This window comes from Colletotrichum abscissum (assembly GCF_030869225.1).
Source record: "Colletotrichum abscissum strain IMI 504890 chromosome Unknown Scaffold_3.1, whole genome shotgun sequence".
Taxonomy (NCBI): domain Eukaryota; kingdom Fungi; phylum Ascomycota; class Sordariomycetes; order Glomerellales; family Glomerellaceae; genus Colletotrichum; species Colletotrichum abscissum.
In genome coordinates this window covers 691,225-710,953 of record NW_026850209.1, presented here as the reverse complement: position 1 = coordinate 710,953, position 19,729 = coordinate 691,225, and the positions used below count along the sequence as shown (strand labels likewise).

Below are 19,729 nucleotides of genomic sequence, written 5' to 3'. Positions count from 1 at the left end.
GGGTTGTGCGCGCTAAGATAAGACACGATAACGGTCTCTGTGGCGGAAGTGCCCCGCTGTGGCTAGTGACTACCTAGTGTGGGATTTTCTGCAAGGCTGATATGGCCGACTTATAACTTTTTTTCCGTCGACCAAGTGAATGAGTTTTGCTTCGGTAAACAACACTTTTTAATCTATTTTTTCTTTTGAAAGCTCATACATTGCTGTCTGTGTTTACCCAGAACTTGCACTGACAGCAAGTAAGATATAATGGGCCCAAGAGGTAGAGGTCGGGCCGGATTCCGGGGAGGAAGCAGAGGCGTTGCCCGTGGTGGTGGCAGAGGAGGTGCAAGAGGAGGCACAAGAGGGAGAGGAGGTGCGAGAGGCCGAGGTAGAGGAAGAGGAGGCAGAAGATTCGATACTGCACGTCTGGAAGAAAAAGAGTATGTTTAACCTTCCCGAACATTTTATGAAAATTTATGATAATCTAACACTGTCAGGACTTCAGATGATGAGTCCCAAGAAGAGGGAGACTCTGAGGCAGAGGAGGATTCTGATGTCTCCATGTCTGATGATGAGGATGAAGATGAGCAGCCTCAAAACACACGGCCTTATATGGCGCTCCTCCAAGGATTTAAGGAGTCTTCAGAGCCAAGTGCCAAAAGACGGAAGCTCGAGAGCGGCAGACCAGAAGCGACCGCCAAGGCCGAGTCCGAGTCCGAGTCTGAGTCTGAAGCTGGATCTGGATCCGAGTCTGAATCTGATGGCGATGAGGCCGAGGAGGAGGACAAAGATGTTGACAGGGTCGAGGAGGCTGAAGACCCAATGGCTGATTTGGAAGAGGAAGCGGAGCAGAGCGACGATGAAGACGACGTCGATGCCTCAGATCCGTTCGACAGCCACTTCGCTACCCCTGACGAAGCTGTGACGGCGAAGAGAGTCAAGGCGATCCAGAAGAATGACTGGACTTTCAAGCGAACAATGTCCAAGGTTTCAAAGGCTGTGGTGACATACCCTCAAGCGGAAGGAACGGACGCCCCGACGATCCCATCACCGATCTCCGGCTTGGATAGCCTCAAGCTCAAGCAAAAATTGCGGGAGATCGCCTCGAAGAAGATTGGCTCACTCGATACGCTGCAACGAGCGATTGCTCCGACGATATTCAATTACAACGACGTGTTGTATGATAACCGAAACACTCAGAACTCCAACGGCTTACGGCAGCTTGTATGCTTACACGCCGTCAACCACGTCTTCAAGTAAGGGACCTACCTGGACGTGACTTGCCTTGAATTTCAAACGCTTACATACAAACAGGACCCGAGACAGAGTCATCAAGAACAACTACAAACTCTCGAGAGAAGAGAATGCCGATCTCGAGCTCAGGGACCAGGGCTTCACGCGCCCCAAGATCCTATTCCTACTGCCAACAAGACAATCTTGCCTAACGATTGCAAACACAATCGAGGACATTTGCGCGCCGGACCAGCGGGAAAACAGAAAGCGCTTCGACGATGCGTACACTGATGAGGACGTCAAATTCGGAGACGACAAGCCCGCCGACTTCCGCGACCTTTTCGAGGGCAACGACGACGACATGTTCCGGATCGGTATGAAGTTCACGCGCAAGACCGTCAAGTACTTTTCACAATTCTACAACTCAGACATCCTGCTTGCCAGTCCCCTGGGCCTGCGCATGGCCATCGGCTCTGACGAAGACAAGAAGAAGATGGACTACGACTTTCTCAGCTCCATTGAGATGGTCGTCGTTGACCAGGCTGACGCCCAGCTCATGCAGAACTGGGAGCACGTCGAGTACATTTTCGAGCACATGAACCTCCAGCCAAAGGACGCCCACGGCTGCGACTTTGGCCGCGTGCGCAGCTGGTACCTTGACGACCAGGCGAAATATTTCCGCCAAACCATCGTCCTCTCCGGTTTCAACACGCCCGAGCTCACCGAGCTCTTCCGCACGCAGTGCCACAATTGGGCCGGCAAGGTCCGCTTCCAGGCCGACTACCCGGGCGTCCTCACGCAGCTAGGCATCAAGGCCCGCCAGACCTTTTCCCGCTTCGAGTGCCGCTCCCTCGAAAAGGAGCCCGACGCGCGCTTCGACTACTTCGTCTCGGCCATCCTCCCCTCCCTCATCAAGCGCGCGAGGGACACCTCGGGCACCCTCATCTTCATCCCCTCCTACCTCGACTTCGTCCGCGTGCGCAACTACTTCTCCGCCAACCCGGCCGTCGCCGCCCTTTCCTTTGGCACAATCTCCGAGTACGCCGACGTCCCCGAGGCCTCGCGCGCCCGCTCCCACTTCATGACGGGCCGGCACAAGGTGCTCCTCTACACGGAGCGAGCGCACCACTTCCGGCGGACGCCGATCCGCGGCGTCCAGCGCGTCATCATGTACGGCCTGCCCGACAACCCAATCTTTTACCGCGAGATCGCGGGAGACTACCTCGCGCGCAGCGAGCAGGATATGAGAATCGAGCCTGGACAAGGTACCGTGCGCATCATGTTCTCAAAGTACGATGTCATGAAGCTGGAACGCGTGGTCAGCACGCAGCGCGTAGGCAAGATGATCCAGGAGAAGGGCGATACCTTTGATTTTGTGTAAGAACAAGGAGAATGGGGCAAGATGGATGTGTTTTGCTGCCATATTATGGCAGAAGTTAAAAAGTTGTCTTTTTGGAGCTTCCGTAGTATACATGTATACCCTACACGACAGTAATCTATAGACTGGCCAGGTATTTCCCTCTTGATAATACACCATTCTTATCAGTTACATTTTCTTCTCACGCCACATCGTCCTCTCTGCTTTTGAGCAAAGTTTTTGCCCCTATCCAGCAGACGACAGACCTCCTATACCGACTGGCATTGCATCAAAACAAAAGCCTCCACTCGGCTTTACGCCTTCTTGGCGGCCTTCACCTTCTTAGCCTTGACCTTGGCCCCTTCCAACAACTCCTCCTTCTTCGCCGCCTTCGCATCCGACCGGGCCGTGAGAAGCCTGAAGCTGGCCACCATGTCGTCGAACGCCGTCTTGCCGTCCTTGCGGTACCTCGTCACCTTGGCGACGTTCTTCTTGGTCAGGTCGGTGCTGCGGTGGCCGGAGTCCTTGTCGTGGGCGACGGCCTTGGCCGTCATCATGAAGCGCACGTCGCGAGGCCCGTCGACGAGCTCGAGAATCGCAGAAGGCGCCTGGTCGTAGGTGCTCCGGGGCTCGGTGCGCAGCACGCGCGTGTAGCCTCCCGGGCGCTCGGAGTAGCGTGTGCGGAGCTCGCCGAAGAGCTTGGGGAGGAGGTCGTGGGGTGTCTAACGTTATATCCTTTTGTCAGTCTCGGTTCGTTCTTTTTGAACCTCGTCTCTGTTTGGGGACTAGTAGCTTCTTCCATCTTGAAGAGCTGCCGAGACCACCAGGGGTGTTTGTCCAACTCACGTAGAGAATCGCCTGAGCTTTCCGCCTCGTCTCCTCGTTGTCGCGCTTCGCGTAGGTGATGAGCTTCTCAGCGAGGCGCTGGGCCTCCTTGGCCTTAGCAAAGGTGGTGTGAATGTGCTCGTGGGCGACGAGGGAGGTGACGAGGCCGCGAAGCAGGGCCTGTCGTGCCGACGAGTTGCGGCTCAGATGCCGGTACTTGGTGAGACCTCCCGCCATGGCTGCTGTGAATGTGTTGAAGTCGTCTCAATTGAGGGAGAGAAGTCGGCGGGAGCAACCTGTTTCGTTTCGTTTCGTTTTCGTCCGTAGGCTGCAGAGGAACGGCTGCTCTGCGTGGTGAACAGGGCGGTGGACTTCGGAGCAGTTTGAGGCTATCGAATCGAATTGGATCGTCAAAAAAGCCGTGCTGATAGCCTCTGGAGTCGCTCGTTGCAATCCGTCGGCTGTCGTCTCCCAAATTTTTGGCGTAGGGTGGTTCGGAGCCTCTGGTTGGCTTAGAGGGACAATTAGGCGGGGACTGTAGTTCAGTGTTCCTGCCGCCAGGTGCTAAGGTACCTTGACCCCTGCCCGTCGCCGAAATCCACCCGGGGAGGCTGAAAGTCGCTCGCTCGCTCGCAAGCCCGATTAATTAACGTCATTCCGCACCGAAGCTGCCCGTCCCGCTTCTCGGAGGTCAATTCAGTGACAAGCGACAACGCCAATTCGGTTCGACTTCCTACGACGTGCTTGCTCCAATTGCATCATGAAACCTTGAAGCCGAATACAATCTACGGAGAGGAACTATAATATCAAATCCCAGTCTTCAATTGCGCCCGTCGCATTTGGACTGGATCATCAGCCATCATGGGCTTCACCACTGGATTCGTACGCTACACTCCCTCATCCTCTCTTTCTCTCTCTTTCTTTCTCTTGCACTCCAGCAACCTATGACGGAGATTTCATACACGCACTATTAGCATATCGTATAGCTAACTATCATACCTCATCAAACAGACCGGCGGTGTGACCGTAACCCTAGGCGTAGCCTACCTCACAGTCCTCGCCCACCAACGCAACCGCGAAAGCCAGTCCCACACCCTCCGCACCCAACACCACGTCCTCTCCTCCCTCCTCGAGCCCCAAATCCGCATCCCTCCGCCCCTGACCCGCGCCGAACAGGCCGTCAAGGACCGCGAGACGCTCCTCACCTCCGCCAAAGACCGTTGGAACCGCGAGGTAGAGAACGCCGTCCGCTGGGCGCAGCGCACCGACTGGGGCGAGGTGCGCGAGGGTCTCGAGAGCGGCGCCGCGCGCTTCTGGGGCGGCACCATTGAAAAGGCCGGCGAGGCGGAGCAGGCCGTCGAGAAGAGCGCCGTCCCGCTGGCCAAGGAGGCTTCGGCCAAGGGCGCTGCCGCTGCGGAGGCGACCGGCGCGGAGATCAAGAAGGAGGCGCGCAGCGCGTGGGAGCGCGCGAGGGAAAAGAGCCTCGCTGCCGAGGAGGCTGCGCGCGCCAAGGCCGCTGAGGCGAAGAAGCTCCTCGACGCGAAAGCCGCCGAGGCCAAGAAGATTGTCGACAGCAAGGCCGCCGAGGTCAAGGCCGTCGTCGGCGACGTGGTGGACAAAGGACGGCAGCAAGGGGAGGCGGTGCTCGTGGCGGCGAAGCAGGCGGTGGGCGTGGCCGAGGACAAGGTCAGCATCAAGGCCGACGGCGCGGTGGCGCCCGCGACGACGCCGGTACAGAAGGCGCTGCACCAGCGGTACGAGAAGCCGAGCGGGTTGACCAAGAGCGTCAAGGAGGTGCTGGCGGAGCGGTACCGCAAGATGGACGAGCAGGATAATACGCAGCTTCGGGGTATTTGATTTGCCGCGGTTTTTGAACCACCTCTCTCTCCCGATTGTCGACGTGACAGACGCGGGATTGAGGGGGGCGGGAGGAGAGCGGATGGTGGGATTATTGTACTACCAACCAGACCACACATATAGAATGAAAAACGGCAAGCCTCTTCTTTTTGTTTCTCTTTTGTGGAATCGTCAGTCTTCTTCCCTGGTTCCCGCGGGCGGAAGTGGGACATGGACAGGTGTGAGTGGTACAGCCGGGCCGTTTTTACTCGGATTTCATTTGCCTATAGGTTCTATCATTCAGGGGGGTCGCGGAACGGTGGACGAGATCCGAGATCGAGAAAATCGAGGCTTCGCGGAGGACAAGACAGCTCAGCGTCTTCCAACCTCGCCCACGATCATACTCTCATGTCGAAAAGTAGACCGCCCCTTCACAGACTCGAGACTTAACGCCATCACCGACTCAAAGTACAAACAATGACCACACCCCACCAACCATGCCCACGACAACGTCAGCACCAAGAACCGCGAGCGACCCCCGCCCGCATCTTCATCCGCCTCCGCGACCGCGTCCAACTCTTCCTCGAACGCTTCGTCGACGGAGACACCACGGCACAAGCCGGCTTCAGAACCTACAAGGCGCACCGGGACGCGCGATGGCTCGCCAGAGATCGGGGCCTTGCGTCCGCGGCGCTGGCCGCCGTGTCGAATACCGAGGGTGAGCCGAGTCGCCGCAGTAGGAAGAGGAGTGCGGCTATGCAGCAGGGGAATCTGGATGTTGCGCTTGGTGGTGGCGATGGTGGTGGTGGTGACGATGTCGATGAGGGGCTGGTTATTCCCAAGACTAGGGAGCAAGGCAAGGAAAAGCAGATGACGGGGATTCTAGCCCACGATTCTGGGAAACCTTCTACGTTGGAGACGACATCATCAGGCGGGAAGGAGAGACGCCAAACTAGGACCCCTTCCCAGCTGCACAGTCTCTCTAGATCAAGTACGCTCTCATCCATCGTCTCCTCGACCTTCCTGGGAGGTAGTCAGAGACAGCAGAAGAGAAGGAGGAGGAAGAGAGACAGGTCGGACGCCAGGCCGGGCTACTTTGATCCGGACCCGTCACCTGCACTCACCAAACCCCCCCGCGCGCTGGCGTCGGTGGTGATGAGAGATGACGATGATAGGTTGGAGATGAATGTGCCTGTTGAGTTGGCGAAGGGGTCTTGGGGTGTTCCTGTTGGGACTGCGAGGTGATTTTATGGGAATTAGTCAGGGCACACTTTTATTTTGTCGAAACTCGGAAGTTTAGGAGGCAAGTTGTTGAGGGGTTTAGGAGGTGGCCGGTGAATTCGTCTTCCTCCACAAGCCTTGATCTTTGCTTCGCTTTGGGTTCAATTCGTGATCGATGAAGGGTTCTCTCCTTTTTTCTGTAGGTCATCTTAGAATTTGCAAAAACATAGTATGCAACGTAAAACGAAAGAAATGACCTTGATCGCCATACGTATTGATTTCATTTGATGACGCAGAATTCCAAATCTCTTTTCACGAACAATGCCAATATTTAACGAACGTCAAAGGCATGCTTTTTGCCTTCTTCACATTACTATCGCATAACGTATAGGAAATGGTATATAGCACAGTACCATACAGACTGCGTCTGAGATGGGGGATAGTACCAAGGCTTCTCTAAGCCTTACATTCACACCCCCTATTTTCATCCCAGCAACATGAGTCCCTTCACTCCAAGCGAGTGTGTCCAACGACAAGTCGAAACTTTTTTCTCGCGTGTCCCCCAGTATCTCTCCAAGGCAGGTCATATCTGAAGGGGGACTAAACTTACAATCAAAGGAAAAAGGTGCGCGAGGGCATGTGTTGTGATGAGGTTGTGGTTTTTTTTGGTAAGAAAAAACCACAGTGACAATCGCACTTGGGAAAGTGTGTTTGGGTACCAGAGAGACGAAACAGCGGAGGTGAAGTGTGATAAACGCTCTTTGTGTTTGAAACTCAAATTTGCAACCCATAACTTCATCCGATCAAAGTCCTAAGAACGCCTTCGCTGGGTTAGGGTGTACATACTTACCAGGGCCAAGACCCATCTCAACAACGCACCTGTAGCACCTTTCGCGCCGAGCCCCAAGACCAACTTGACCCAGTAACCCACCCCGCGGACCTGAATACCATTGCGGTCAAAGTCGGGCTTGTCATTTGTCATGCCTTGGAGGCGCTTGAGCTCCTTGGGGGAGTACGGCATGTAGCGAACACGGATGAATTTCTCCAGCCACGAAGGAGTCTGCGCGACGGAGCGACGGTGGGTGAAGGCGTCGAAGGACGCGCGACCGCGGTAGTTGCCCGTGCCGGAATCACCGACGCCGCCAAAGGGGACAGTCGACATGGAGGCATGGAAGAAGCCGTCGTTGATGGTGGCACCGCCAGAAGTCACCTCGTTGAGGACTTGCAGCAAGTTAGTATGGTCACCTGTCTACAAACAATGGGCTTTGCTTACTTCGCTTGCTCTCCTGATCATTGCCAAAAGCGAAGAGCGCCAGAGGCGTCCTGTATACCTGGTTCGCAATGTTGATTGCGTCGTCGAGGGTATCATACGGCATGATGGCGAAAACTGGGCCGAAAGACTCATCCTTCATGACGGAGTCGAGCATGGAATCGACCAGCACGGCGGTGGGCTCAATGTAGAGCTGGTCCTCGTCCAAACCACCACCCATGACGATCTTTCCGTTCGTCTCGTCAATCATCTTCTTGATGCGCTGGAAAGACTTCTTGTTGACAATACGAGAGAAGTCAGGGCTGTTCTTGGCGCCGCTGGGGAAGAACTCCTTGTAAGTAGCGTTGAGGCCCTGGATGAGTTGCTCGACGATGGCACGGTCGGCCAGGATATAGTTCTGAGAAATGCAGACCTGGCCGGCGTTGAGGCACTTTGACCACATGAGACGGCGAGCGGCGAGCTTGACGTTGGCGTTCTTGGTGACGAAAGCCGGATTCAGACCACCCAGTTCGAGGGTGACGGGCGTGAGGGTCTCAGCGGCCTTCTTGGAGATGATCTTGCCGACGGCAGTGCTGCCCGTGTACATGATCTTGTCCCACTTGACGTCAAGAAGAGCCTGAGTCTCCTGGACAGCACCGTTGATGACGGTGTAGGCCTTGGGGTCAAGAGCAACCTCGAAGATCTTGGTCAGGACCATGGCGGTGGCTGGGGCGCTCTCGGAAGGCTTCAAGACGGCGGTGCAGCCGGCGGCGATGGCGCCGATGATGGGAAGAAGGGTCAACTGGACGGGGAAGTTGAAAGCGCCGATGACGAGAACCATGCCCAGGGGCTCCTTGCGGATGCGCGGCTTCAGGGCGGCGTAGGTGAGAGGCACATCCTCGCACTTCTCCTCGGCAGCGAACTTGCTGAGGTTCTTGAGCATGTAGAGACAGTCATTGGCGCACCAGTCGACCTCGGAGAGGACGGCCTCGTGCTTGCACTTCCTCAGGTCCTTGCGCAGGGCATCGCAGAGCTGTGGGGAGTAGTCCTTGATGGCCCAGTAGAGCTTACGGAGCTGGAGGGTGCGGTACTTAAGATCCTTGGTCTTGTTAGAGCGGAAGGTGGCGCGGATGGTGTCTGTGAGGCGGTAGATGTCGTCGGTTGAGGTGTGAGTGAACTCGGCGATCTTTGTGTCGGTTGCGAGCGACATTTTGATGGCGTTGAGATGTGCGGTTCTTCAGTGTGTAAGGGACGGTGCTTCTTTCCTGGACTTCCTTTGTTGCGATGAACCGGACCTAGGGAGAGGAGAGATTCGTGAGGGGAAGTTGGCAATGGTCGGGATTCGGGGTCGCGGAAAAGAAGAGAAGGTGGTGTTGGTGGTGGTAGATAGAGTTGTAAGGGTTGCCTCGACTTATGTAGTCCGAGTAGCAAATATCAGCAGCCAAGCCGATGCAGAGGGCGTCGGTCGCTTTGTAGGGGAAAAGTGATGGATGCGACAGAGCTCCACCTGTGCTCGGCCTCCGTGTCGCGTGGGTGTGATGGATAGGTACCTTAGTTCGTACGCGAAGTGAGGTACTGTGTAGCAAGGTAGAGAGAGGCACCTTGAATGTGCGGGTAGGGACTTCCGGGCTTAGAAACCTCGGCGCATGAGATGGCCTAACAGGTGAGGTATCTTATTAAGGAGAACGTAGGAAAGGTCAACCGGGTCCTTGGGATAAGCTGAATCGTTTAGTGATTGTCAATTTCTCACTTCTGGGACGTGGCCAGCAATATTGTTAACCCGTGGGTGGCGCGGAAAAAGAACTATCTGCAGTATCATGGGTGCAATGGCTGATGGCGGGACTTGTATGATGCGAGTGCGAATGGTGATGTATTACTTGTCTGACCCGTACAGTAGAGAGAGGGGACGGGATAAGGTGAACGCTGGTGAGTGCAGGCAGGGGGGAAGGGAGGCAAATGCGCTGCACTGCACGTTGGAAACGAACTCGTTTCCCCAAGAAGGCGCGGGCAGGGAAGCTACGGGAACGGTGCGGTGCGCTAGACGCATGTGAACGGCACCCAGCAGCACTGTTATCCTTCTTCCTTTCCCCTTCATGGTATACCTTACTAAAGGTCAGGTAGAGAGGACTACGACAGATCCGTAGCGAATGGCGCCGCATAATAGGACGGACAGGGAAAGGAGGCATAGATGTCCCGACGGAGCGGGCTGCGACGGGGACACCGTCCCATCCTGTCCATGTCCTGCGCTGTGGTCCATCTGCCAACGCTCTATCTTTTCCATACCTAAGCAACTATTGCTATCGTGGTCGTGGAAGCTCTTCGTTCTTCTCTAGTTTGTTCCATGCCCCAAACTAGAGAATCAACGAGCTGTCTTTTGAAGAGACTAATAGCTTCAGGTGAACCGTCCATCCTCACGGTCCATGTCAGATAACACTTCACAAGATTGACGAGCGCATGCTTGAGCTTTGAGGTTTCCTTAGCTAAAGTCCGAGGCAAAAAAAGCTTGGGAGCTCTAGCCAGGTCGTGCCAGGCTAACTTGGTTAAGACGGGATCACCCAAGACGGCGCCGCCGCTCGCCAATCCCGCTGCTCCGTTTCTTCCCCACATAGGTACAGGGCGCCACCCCCTGCCCATTTGCACCTGCACGATCTGGTCCTAGCCTGCCGTGCCTGCAAAAAATGGTGAGCAGGACATAAGGGGAATAAATTAGAAAAAAGTTGCCGAGGCATCATCACTCAACACGTCTCCATCAATACGGCTGACTAAGGTAGACGCAAGCAATCCCTGTCCTCGAAAAAGCGCGTCTATTTTCCTAACTCAGGTTTAAGTCAAGTCCCCCTTTTTAATCTCAATGAATATGATTTAACCCCATTGTTTCTCTAAAGCTCGATTGGGCAAAATAGTCATGGCCGCGGAAAGCGGGTGGGTTCCATCCCGGATTGCTGTTTAACGAAATATGCATATTTGAATGTCATTGACGGCGGCCGATTTGTTTATTAATCAGACGAGAATAGATGTGCCAAACAAAGGACTGTAACCCTCAAACTTTTCGGTCGTCAGTACAAGCTTCTAGTCGTATAAGCTTATGGCACAATGGAAATGATGAGAGGATGGTGTCAGCAATTCGTGGTTACCGCCCATATTTGACAAGCTCTTCCCATCCGCCGGCATTATCCTCCAACCAAGCCGCTGCCAACGACAAAGCCTTGACTTGTCACATCATATAACATCGATACGGGCATCTAAACGCAAGCCACCGTTGTTTTTTAAAATTTCTATAACTCCGATCTGGCACGGATGTATACATGGAGATGTTACAAGGGCAGGCCAAAGTCCCATGAACGGGACCAAGCCGCCTAGTCATACACAAGGTTTCTGGTTCGCCCCCGACCAAGTCTGATAATACAGATATTGGACAAGAGGCACACCGAGGCTGCGGCACTCAAGCCGAGCAGTGGTAGTGGGTGATGGTGCAAGTACGATCTAACCCTCTACCGACGGCCGAGACCCTTTTGCTTGTTACCGCCCCGGCCCCGGACAGCCACCATCTCGGCCACCTTGCCCTCCGTCTCGGGCGGCGGCGCCGCGAGGAACTGCTCAATCTTCTCCGTGCCGTCGATGACCTGTCCTTCCTCCAGCTTGCCGGCGTCGATCTCGAGCGCCCGCAGGCGGAAATCGTCGAGCTCCTTGCGGCGCTCCTCGTTCATGCGCCACTCCTTGGGAAACTTGGGCTTGTTCTTGAAGACGTGGTGCCGTGTGTCGAGGGGGATGTCCTTGAAATCATCCTTGGGGTCCTGTTGTAGAGTTTTCCATTGTTAGTTTTGGGTTCTCGTAACAAAACTAGACTTGGCAAGCGTGTGTATCGGGGACATATATGCATGTGAAATCGTGAAGACAAATGCTTACCTTGGCGCTGGCAATCAGGTCGTCCACCAAGTTGGAGAGGTAGCGCTTGTTCTGTGCCTGATGCTCGTACTTCTCCGAGCTCATCTTGACCACGTCCGTCTCAGGGTTGTACCGCGGCCCGACAAGCTTGCGGAGCTTGTCCGCCTGCACGTCGGTGAGCCCCAGGTCGGCCGGCGAGAACTGCACAACCACCTTCTTCTCCGCCGGGTGGTGCTCGCCCATGTACGAAGTGTACCGGAAGCGCAACACCTCGTCCTCTTTGGGCGGTTCGAAAGGCTTGGCGAGCTCTGTTTGGATCCGTAGTCAGCACATCGTTCGTTTTGTCCAAGGGGAGAGGGAGTGTAAAGGGGGGTTCTGAGGAGCTAAAAGGAGGAGCAGAAATGGGAATTGCAACGTACTGGACAGTAGCGGCATCTCCCACGCCATGATGCGGTGGTAATGTCTGTACTCGCGAATCTCATCCAGCTTCCCGTGCGCCATGGGCGTGATGTCGTCCTCCTCAAACTCCTCCAACGCGGGATCTATCGGCGCCGTCGGGTCATCGTCATCGTACCAGAACGAATTCCTTTGTACCTGCTGCCTCGGCGACTTCGTCGATCTCAACGGCGGGAGCGGCCCCTGCTTCGCAATCCGCGCCTTCAAGGACTCGGCCACTGACATGGACTGGAACTCGGGGTCTTGCTTCTGGAGCCTCTCGAGCTTCTTCACCTCCTCGGGCTTGAGGCGCGCCACCAGCTCCTCGACGGTCTCGCGCTTGCGATCGTACGGATCTTCATAGATTTCTTCGCGTTCTTTCCGTGCCTGTTGCGTGGTGCTGGCGGTAAAGGCTCGTCTCTGGGTCGTCGTCGCCGTCGTCGTCGTGCGGGCTGCGGCGATGCGCGGCGTCGATGGTATCCGACGACTGCTGCGGACGCAGAGTCGGAATGCTTGCCCTGTTGCTGCCATGTTGGGCGTGGTTCCGTTTACATTGGCCAGAGGACAATGCTGGTTTTCCTGGGATTGATCGCGCTCTGCTAAGATGGCCAGTTGGGAATTGTCCCCGGAAATTTTTGGATCAAGCTCCAGCCACATCCAACCATCAAGCCACGCATGTGGGTCCTTCGATTGCTAACGCCACAACCATGAGTATAAGTCGATTCAAGGATACGTTGTGAGAAGACTCAATACTTTAAGCATCTGGATTCGGCAGGAAAGCTATTCAGGTTTAGGTAGCTAGATAATACAAATGCATCAATTATTATTTTATTTTTTATACCAGGGTGGATATAATGCATGTTCATCAAATTCCGTTTGTGATCTGTTATACTGTGATCATCAACAGCCACTTTTAAACAATCAAATTGTCTTCTATGTCAATACTTCTTGAACCTTGCGGCTAGGTCAACTGGAACGCACTGAACTATCTTCCACGCCGGATTTCGCGAAGAATACTCTGACGATCATATTGAAACTTTCATTATGGTATCATTAACTCCTTGCGAATTTCGTACAACACCACTCCATCGCATTATCCGCCCAACTGCATCATGCCACTCAAAATCCTGACGGTCTCCGGTTCATGATGCCCGTGCTAAACTGCTTCGCCTTATCCAATGTGTTCTTCATCCCCAAGAAAGAGGAGCGATGGGATTTCATATCAGGCCTGCTACGCAAAACATTAGCTTTGCCATCGTAGCCGATGGGGTTTAGTATTGAGAGAAAACTCACCTTCCATCCTGACCAACCCACTCCTGCTGCTGTTGCTGCTGCTGAGGCGGCGATCCACTCATCGGGCCAAAATAAGACTGCTGCTGTTGACTACCCGCAAGAGGAGGGCTATTCTGCCATGCACCCGGCGGCTGGAACGGCAGATCCGGGAACGGCTGCGTCTTCTGCGGCGGCGTTGTCCCCGGGCTGTGCGTCGGTCTGTCAAACGACGACGGGTCGTACGGGGCGTGGTAGTCCACCGACATCCGGCCAAGGTTGGTCGCGGATGCGGCCGGCGGGGGCTGTGAAGAAGAAGCGAGGTGCGTCTGGCTGGCGGCGTATCCCGCTCCTCCCTGGTACGTAGGCGCTCCCGGGTACGAGGTGGAGTTCTGGTACGAGGAGCGCTGGTCCATACTCGCTCTACGGAGCGCGGCCGAGGGCGCCGGTGGTGAGAATTGGCTGTTTGACACATTTGACGGCGCGGGTGAGGCGTTCTGGGTGTACGATGCGCCGAACGTCGTCGTGTTGGGCGCCGGCTTCCGTCGGATCGGGGCCTGGCCGGGCGAGAGGAGCGGTTCGCTGGCGGGCAGGCTCTCGGCTTGCGTGGCCCACTGCAGCGTCGGCTGCTTGACAAAGGCGGGCTTCGAGTAGGAGTCCATACGGGTGAGCTGGTCGAATTCGTAGTGGCCCAACTGCTCCTCCAGCTGCATTTGCTGGGAGTATCTGCGCTGGGAGGGCAGTTCCGCAATCGTCGTTGGCGGCATCTCCACGGATTGCTCTCGCTCCGGTACCTTTTCTGGCCGGGGCGGTGGGGAGGTAAAATTTTGAAGTAACGAGACCTGGGTGACGAGGGCGGCCTCGAGCTCTTCGGATAGTTCTCTCACGGGCCGATAAGCGCTTTCCTCGGACGCTGCGTTGTCGACTCTCTTGGCGCTGTTGGGGAATGACTCCGTCCGAGGGGTGTCTTCGTCGCTACCCTTGTCATTGTCTTCGTCGAAGACATCGCCTCTATCCTCGGAGCCCGTCGGCTGCTTGTCATCTTGACTCTGTGTCGACTTCGCATCTTCGTCATCGTCGTAATTGAGACCCTGGTGTGCAATAGCAGCGCTGCGGATCACTTCAGTCACAGCCGTATTACCATTCTTCATGGCCTTGCTCAAAGCCGCCATCAGTTCCGAGACACGTTCCACGAGCACTGCTGTACAGTTTTCGTCGTCTCCGTACTGTATGGCTGATTGAAGGGCGTTCTCGTTGTCCTCGTTGACGTGGAAGATGTCGGCGCCATTATCCAAGAGGAACCTCACACTGTCCGCATCTCCTTCCCGAGCGGCAACAATTAAGGGTGTGTCGGCCTCTTGGTCAGCCAGGTTGACGTCGGCACCCGCATCCACAAGAACGCGCAGTGACTCGACCGGAAGGTTGATGACGGCGTTGATCAAGACTGTCGAATTGTCCCAGCCTCCAAAGACATTGACTTCGGCCTTGGCTTTGACAAGGAGCTCGAGAATCGCCTGTTCTCCTTTCATGGCAGCGGCGATGATTGGGCAGGTATCTTCTCCAGTACCGAGGTCGGGGTTGGCACCACGCTCAAGCAGGAGTGTTACAATTTCCACCTTACCCGATTCGCAAGCGACCTGTAGAGCCGTTCCTTGTGGGAAGTTCTCGTTTGTGGTAAGATCATTGACGTCGGCACCTCGGTTGAGAAGCTCTTTGACCACGTCGTAATGGCCCTCCGCAGCAGCGGCCTGGATAGCCCACCCGTTTGGTGCGTCAACATCAGCACCTCTGTCCAGGAGTAATTTGACGATAGCGAGGGTGCCATCATATGCTGCGGCAGTCAAGGCGGTTCCATAACTGAACGTTGTTAGTCTGGTCCTCCACAACGATGTAGTAGGTTAGGTTGCTTACTATCCTCCAGTGGCGTTAGGATTGACTTTGAAGTCATCAATCAGCAACCTGACTGTGGACTCCTTCTCGAGATCAGTAGCCTCATATAGACTCTCATTGAGAATCTCCGGTCTGATGTTCCCGTTGGTGTATTTCCAGACAGCCTCCAAGACTTTGTCTTGATGCTCCGCCGTAGTTGCCGCACTAAGGAAGAGATCGTTGCAGTCGAGACCTCTGCGCTGCTCCAGAAGTATCATGACAATGTCCCAGTTCTCCTCCTCTGCCGCCACCTTCAGCGCAGTCTGGAAGCACTCTTGGGGGTGAGAGTAAGTCAGTAACTTGTTGAACACGTCCACCCTGCCAGAAACGGCAGCCTTGATGAAGGCCTTGTCAAACTCTTTGGCCGGAAGCTTGTCAGCGTAGGTTTGCGTGAGATATTCAAACATGGACAGGTCTGCGTGGAGACCAGCCAACGCCAGAGGCGAGTCAATGTTCTCGTCCTCGACGGCTAGCGAAACCTGCTTCTCGACAAGTAGCTTGACGGCATCTGGACTACCGGAAGAAATGGCGGCATTCATGACTGGGCCGACATCACTGGCGATGGCGTTGGCATTTGCGCCCCTCTTGATGAGCTTTTCCATGACTTTGACGTGGCCAGCAAATGCCGCCATGTGTAGCGGAGTCTGCTCGCCAATATCGATACCATCGTCGATACTGGCGCCTCTTTTGAGAAGCTCGTCCACGATGTTTGGTCTGCCTATGTATGCGGCGAAATGAAGCTGCCACGAATGTTAGTAACTAGCAAAAATTTCCGAGCTGGCAGTGGCTCAAGATTGGATAGAATGTAGCCTTACAGGGGTATTGACGAGATTGTCCCTCTTGTTGATCTCGTGCTCATGGCCGTTCTGGATGAGCGCGGAGACAAGCTGCTTGAATCCGACCGCAGCGGCGATATGCAAAGCAGTCAACTCCTTGGCTTCAAAGCCATCGAGCACTTTCGTCATGGACATGTAGACGACGAGCCACCGGTACCTAATCAAAGACTCCGGCTTCTTCCAAAACTCATCCTCGCTGAGATCCTCCGCGATCTCCAGTGTAGCTCTGCTGGCGTGGTGCAGCCAGTGCTTGATGGGGTAGGGTAGCACCTTCTCGGCCAGTATTCTCGCCTCTTCGGCCTCGTCGTCTTGATAGCCGTAGGTGGATTCATCGTCGTCCCAGTCCGTGTCGCTGTCCGAATCGTCTTGCTCAGACTCAGTAGCGGCGCTCCCCTCCCCATCTGCTTCGGATACTTCACTCTCCTCGTCCTCGTCCTTGGCAGACTGGGTCTCTGCCTCTTCGTTTTCCTCCTGAGCCTCCTCAACAACAGGCTTCACTTCCTCAGGAAAGTTGAACGCTTCCTTGATGTGAGCCAAGCACCGGAGCGCAATGATGCCTTGCTGCCACTTGTTTTCGTCATTCGACATGCCAAGAGTCTTTCTGGACGTCTCCTTTTCCAGGAGATGTTCTTTGACGACCCTGTCCATGAAGCCAATGGTATTTTCAGACTTGCCGCTTCTCGTCACCGTCAACAACGGCCTGCACTTCTTCACCAAATCTTGAAGCTCGGCCTTTCCTGATTCTGTGGCAGGAAAGCCCGCCAAAACAACAAGCTCATCCTCGGTAGGCTCTTCAAACGTCAAAACGAGTGTCCGCAGCAGCTCCTTTATCTTGTCCGTCTCCTTTTCGTTGGTTTGAAAGATTTGCGCCCACGCAGCGTCCAAGAGAGCCTTGAGCTCCTGAGGCATACCCTCAAGCATATGTCTAATCTTGAGATCACTTTCTGCTTTAGGGAGCTCCGCAAGCTGCATGCAGGAAAGCTTGATCCATTGACTGTTGGATGCCCTCTTACCAATTAGACTGCTCGCATAGTATGTGAGCGCCTTGTTGTAATTCTTGTCCTCGCCGAGTTTTTGCACCTTCTCCTGTGCCGCCTTGCGCAGCTCCCGCTGAACCTGGTCGCAGTACTTGTCATCCTCGAGATCGATGAGTTGGATTCCGTCCACCTTCAACGAGTCTTCCACGTGATGGACTTCCCGGCTTGTGAGAAACCATCTGGTAGGCACTCGCTTGTCGTCCTCTGTCTTGAGTTCTTGCAGCTCGGCGTTGAGGAACCGCATCAACTTGACAGTTGACTCGGCATCTTCAGGCAGAACGTGCAAGTTGTTGATGACGAAGTAGACTCTGCGACCGATAAACTCGTCTGTGAGAATATCCTGAAGAGTCTGCCACAGGTTCTCCACTGTGAGATTCGCCGAAGTTTTTGACGAATCTTCGCCCTTCTTCTTCACAAAGTGCTTCGCGTACACAGACAAGGTGGCTTGCTGGCCGATGAGCTGCCGCACCAGCGACTTCAGCAAGTCCTCAGCAGTCAAAAAGTCCGAAGACGGGTCGCAGAAGAAGTACGCAACGAGGGCGGCTCCTCGCCCGTGGTTCACCTTTTCGTCGGCTGAGATGATGTTGTCGATGTCCTGGAGGGCCGCCATAGTCGCTCGCGTCTTTCCTCTTCCCTCTGGACCGCGGACGTACAGTGCCTGTCCTCTGTGCTTTTGTGTCGCGCTCCCCGCTTCGTGGTCCTCTTTCAACCACTCCAAGTATGCCTCCGCCTTGGGAATCCAGATCGATGGTGGGAACTGAGGCGCAAGCATTTTGCGCTTCTTCGAGACTTGACCGCCGTTCAGCAACTCCATGACATTGTTGACAACCTCTGGCTCGATTCCACGGGTTGAGTTGAGTCTGTTTTTGGCGACCAGGTTGGCGCCATGAATGAGTCTCTTAAGCGGCTCTCTGACGAGTTGGTACCGGGGGTCCTTGAAGTCGCTAAACTTTACAAGATCTCGATGGTTGGCGGCAAGACCCATTTCCTGGATTCCAGGTAATGTCGCCGACTCTCTGGACACAAAGTCTTGCAGCTTCTTGGGAACGACCGTCTTTGCGATTTTCGACATGGTTGGGCCTAGCTTTGCTTGAGTAAAGTCCGTTGGGTGATTCTCGTAGAAGCAAAAGAGCTGGACGTGCGGGCTCATTTTGGCAGCTAACCGCAGCAAGTCGCCTCGGAGCTCGTTCAAGCTCTCGTCTCCGGGCTTCATCATATCTACCAACGCCGACGACTTGGTATACCCGAGTTGTTCGCCGATACTACCCAGCATGGAGGCGATGGCGGCAACTTGAGCACCGCCGAACGGCGTTCCAAAGAAGGCGCATCCAGCGATGCACTCAAACAGCCTTGGGAAGATTTCCCTGTATGTTTCTGCTGCAAGTGTGATAGCCTTGACATTCCGTAAGCCTCGACTCACTTCATCAATTCAATTGTAGCCGGGTTCTTACCTTGGCAATAACCAGACCTCCCATGCTGTGTCCGATAAAGACAATGGGGCGATCTCTTATTTTCTAAATCTCAAATTAGATCAAGCTCGCGATTCAGACTTCAGCACGATCAACCTACTTCACGATTCGCTTGCAGCCCTTCCAACATTGATTTGGCAATGTCTCTCAAGAAAGTCTTGACTTTGAGATCCCCAACCCATGCTGATTCATACTGGTACAAAAGTATGCGAGCCTTGGGGAAGTCCCTCGCCAGACCATCCTTTTTGCTGGTAGATTCAGACGAGTTTTTCGTGACACCCTCATAGATTCCGGTTGCCCAGTTGAAACCGGCTTCCGACTTCCAGCTGTCCTCCGGATGGGCACCTAATCCAGGCACAAAGACAACACTATCGGTTGTATTAGACTCTTGAGATACCACCACAACTCATAACTTGAGAAGATCGAGACATACTCAACATCAATGGCAGACCCAGTCTCCTTCTGAGGATTGTACAGTTCCCTGAAGCCCTGCTGAACCGTCTGATACGTCGTCTTGGGCTTCGGAGCCCCAGGGGCGCCGTGAGGCACCCTTCTCGTTCCCGTGCGGCGGATAGACATGATGGTGACTACTCGCTGCGAAGAAACATACACAACGAAACGAACCTGACAAAACGACAAATGCAACCGCGACTTCCGAGAAACTGGGGATCAACAAGCTTTGAATACGAACCGACCACGGAGCTAGGCACCGGCGTAATAAGCATAGCCTGACAGGGCTGCCACTTTGGGGTCCAAAATGCTAATAAGCCCCCTTCCCTGCAACTGGGCGGCCCGAAACGACCTTAGCGGTGTCAGCCACCCCCATGCATTGTAATCCTGCGATGCCAACGATCGTCCGACTGCGCCAATAGTGTCATTCAGCTGAACCAAAGCCACCTCTAATTTTGTACCGCTGTCCCACAAGTAAGCAACTCGTCTCACGCTGCAGTAGCGAGTTCGGGTTCGTCTGTATTCGGAATCTCAACACGGTTTGCTTGCTGCAGGCGGGAAGGCTCTAGGCAATCAATTCATCTTAAAATGACAGGGGACCGCCACTGTTGGAACCCTTGGTATATCGTTGCCTACTCTTTTTACCAGCCAAATCGGGCTTGCTGGAAAGGTTTTTGATCACGCCGTTGGCTATTTTCGGTCGGGCTTTTACCACC

General features: G+C 54.7%; 7 protein-coding genes across 7 annotated transcripts; 3 read left to right on the top strand and 4 right to left on the bottom strand.

Annotated features, from left to right (window-relative positions):
• Nucleotides 1-249: 249 nt before the first annotated feature.
• On the top strand, nucleotides 250-2,596 carry CABS01_01571 (uncharacterized protein; the record flags this gene model as incomplete). Its single annotated transcript, XM_060534951.1, has 4 exons — nucleotides 250-262; nucleotides 321-422; nucleotides 488-1,238; nucleotides 1,297-2,596. The coding sequence occupies 4 exons, from the start codon at nucleotides 250-252 to the stop codon at nucleotides 2,594-2,596; spliced, it is 2,166 nt and encodes a 721-aa protein (XP_060398140.1).
• Nucleotides 2,597-2,886: 290 nt separating this feature from the next.
• On the bottom strand, nucleotides 2,887-3,634 carry CABS01_01570 (ribosomal protein L17; the record flags this gene model as incomplete). The annotated part of the gene is made up of 2 exons (XM_060534950.1): nucleotides 2,887-3,294; nucleotides 3,419-3,634. The coding sequence occupies 2 exons, from the start codon at nucleotides 3,632-3,634 to the stop codon at nucleotides 2,887-2,889; spliced, it is 624 nt and encodes a 207-aa protein (XP_060398139.1).
• A 624-nt stretch (nucleotides 3,635-4,258) lies between these two features.
• On the top strand, nucleotides 4,259-5,254 carry CABS01_01569 (uncharacterized protein; the record flags this gene model as incomplete). The annotated part of the gene is made up of 2 exons (XM_060534949.1): nucleotides 4,259-4,279; nucleotides 4,409-5,254. The coding sequence occupies 2 exons, from the start codon at nucleotides 4,259-4,261 to the stop codon at nucleotides 5,252-5,254; spliced, it is 867 nt and encodes a 288-aa protein (XP_060398138.1).
• A 456-nt stretch (nucleotides 5,255-5,710) lies between these two features.
• CABS01_01568 (uncharacterized protein) lies at nucleotides 5,711-6,478 on the top strand (the record flags this gene model as incomplete). The annotated part of the gene is made up of 1 exon (XM_060534948.1): nucleotides 5,711-6,478. One exon carries the CDS (start codon nucleotides 5,711-5,713, stop codon nucleotides 6,476-6,478), a length of 768 nt encoding a protein of 255 aa, XP_060398137.1.
• A 771-nt stretch (nucleotides 6,479-7,249) lies between these two features.
• CABS01_01567 (aldehyde dehydrogenase) lies at nucleotides 7,250-8,913 on the bottom strand (the record flags this gene model as incomplete). The annotated part of the gene is made up of 3 exons (XM_060534947.1): nucleotides 7,250-7,275; nucleotides 7,334-7,675; nucleotides 7,728-8,913. The coding sequence occupies 3 exons, from the start codon at nucleotides 8,911-8,913 to the stop codon at nucleotides 7,250-7,252; spliced, it is 1,554 nt and encodes a 517-aa protein (XP_060398136.1).
• A 2,281-nt stretch (nucleotides 8,914-11,194) lies between these two features.
• Nucleotides 11,195-12,554, bottom strand: CABS01_01566 (uncharacterized protein; the record flags this gene model as incomplete). The annotated part of the gene is made up of 3 exons (XM_060534946.1): nucleotides 11,195-11,497; nucleotides 11,610-11,896; nucleotides 12,008-12,554. 3 exons carry the CDS (start codon nucleotides 12,552-12,554, stop codon nucleotides 11,195-11,197), a joined length of 1,137 nt encoding a protein of 378 aa, XP_060398135.1.
• Nucleotides 12,555-13,142: 588 nt separating this feature from the next.
• Nucleotides 13,143-19,142, bottom strand: CABS01_01565 (uncharacterized protein; the record flags this gene model as incomplete). The annotated part of the gene is made up of 7 exons (XM_060534945.1): nucleotides 13,143-13,254; nucleotides 13,317-15,149; nucleotides 15,204-15,961; nucleotides 16,037-18,487; nucleotides 18,546-18,608; nucleotides 18,664-18,931; nucleotides 18,997-19,142. 7 exons carry the CDS (start codon nucleotides 19,140-19,142, stop codon nucleotides 13,143-13,145), a joined length of 5,631 nt encoding a protein of 1,876 aa, XP_060398134.1.
• Between the last annotated feature and the right edge of the window lie 587 nt (nucleotides 19,143-19,729).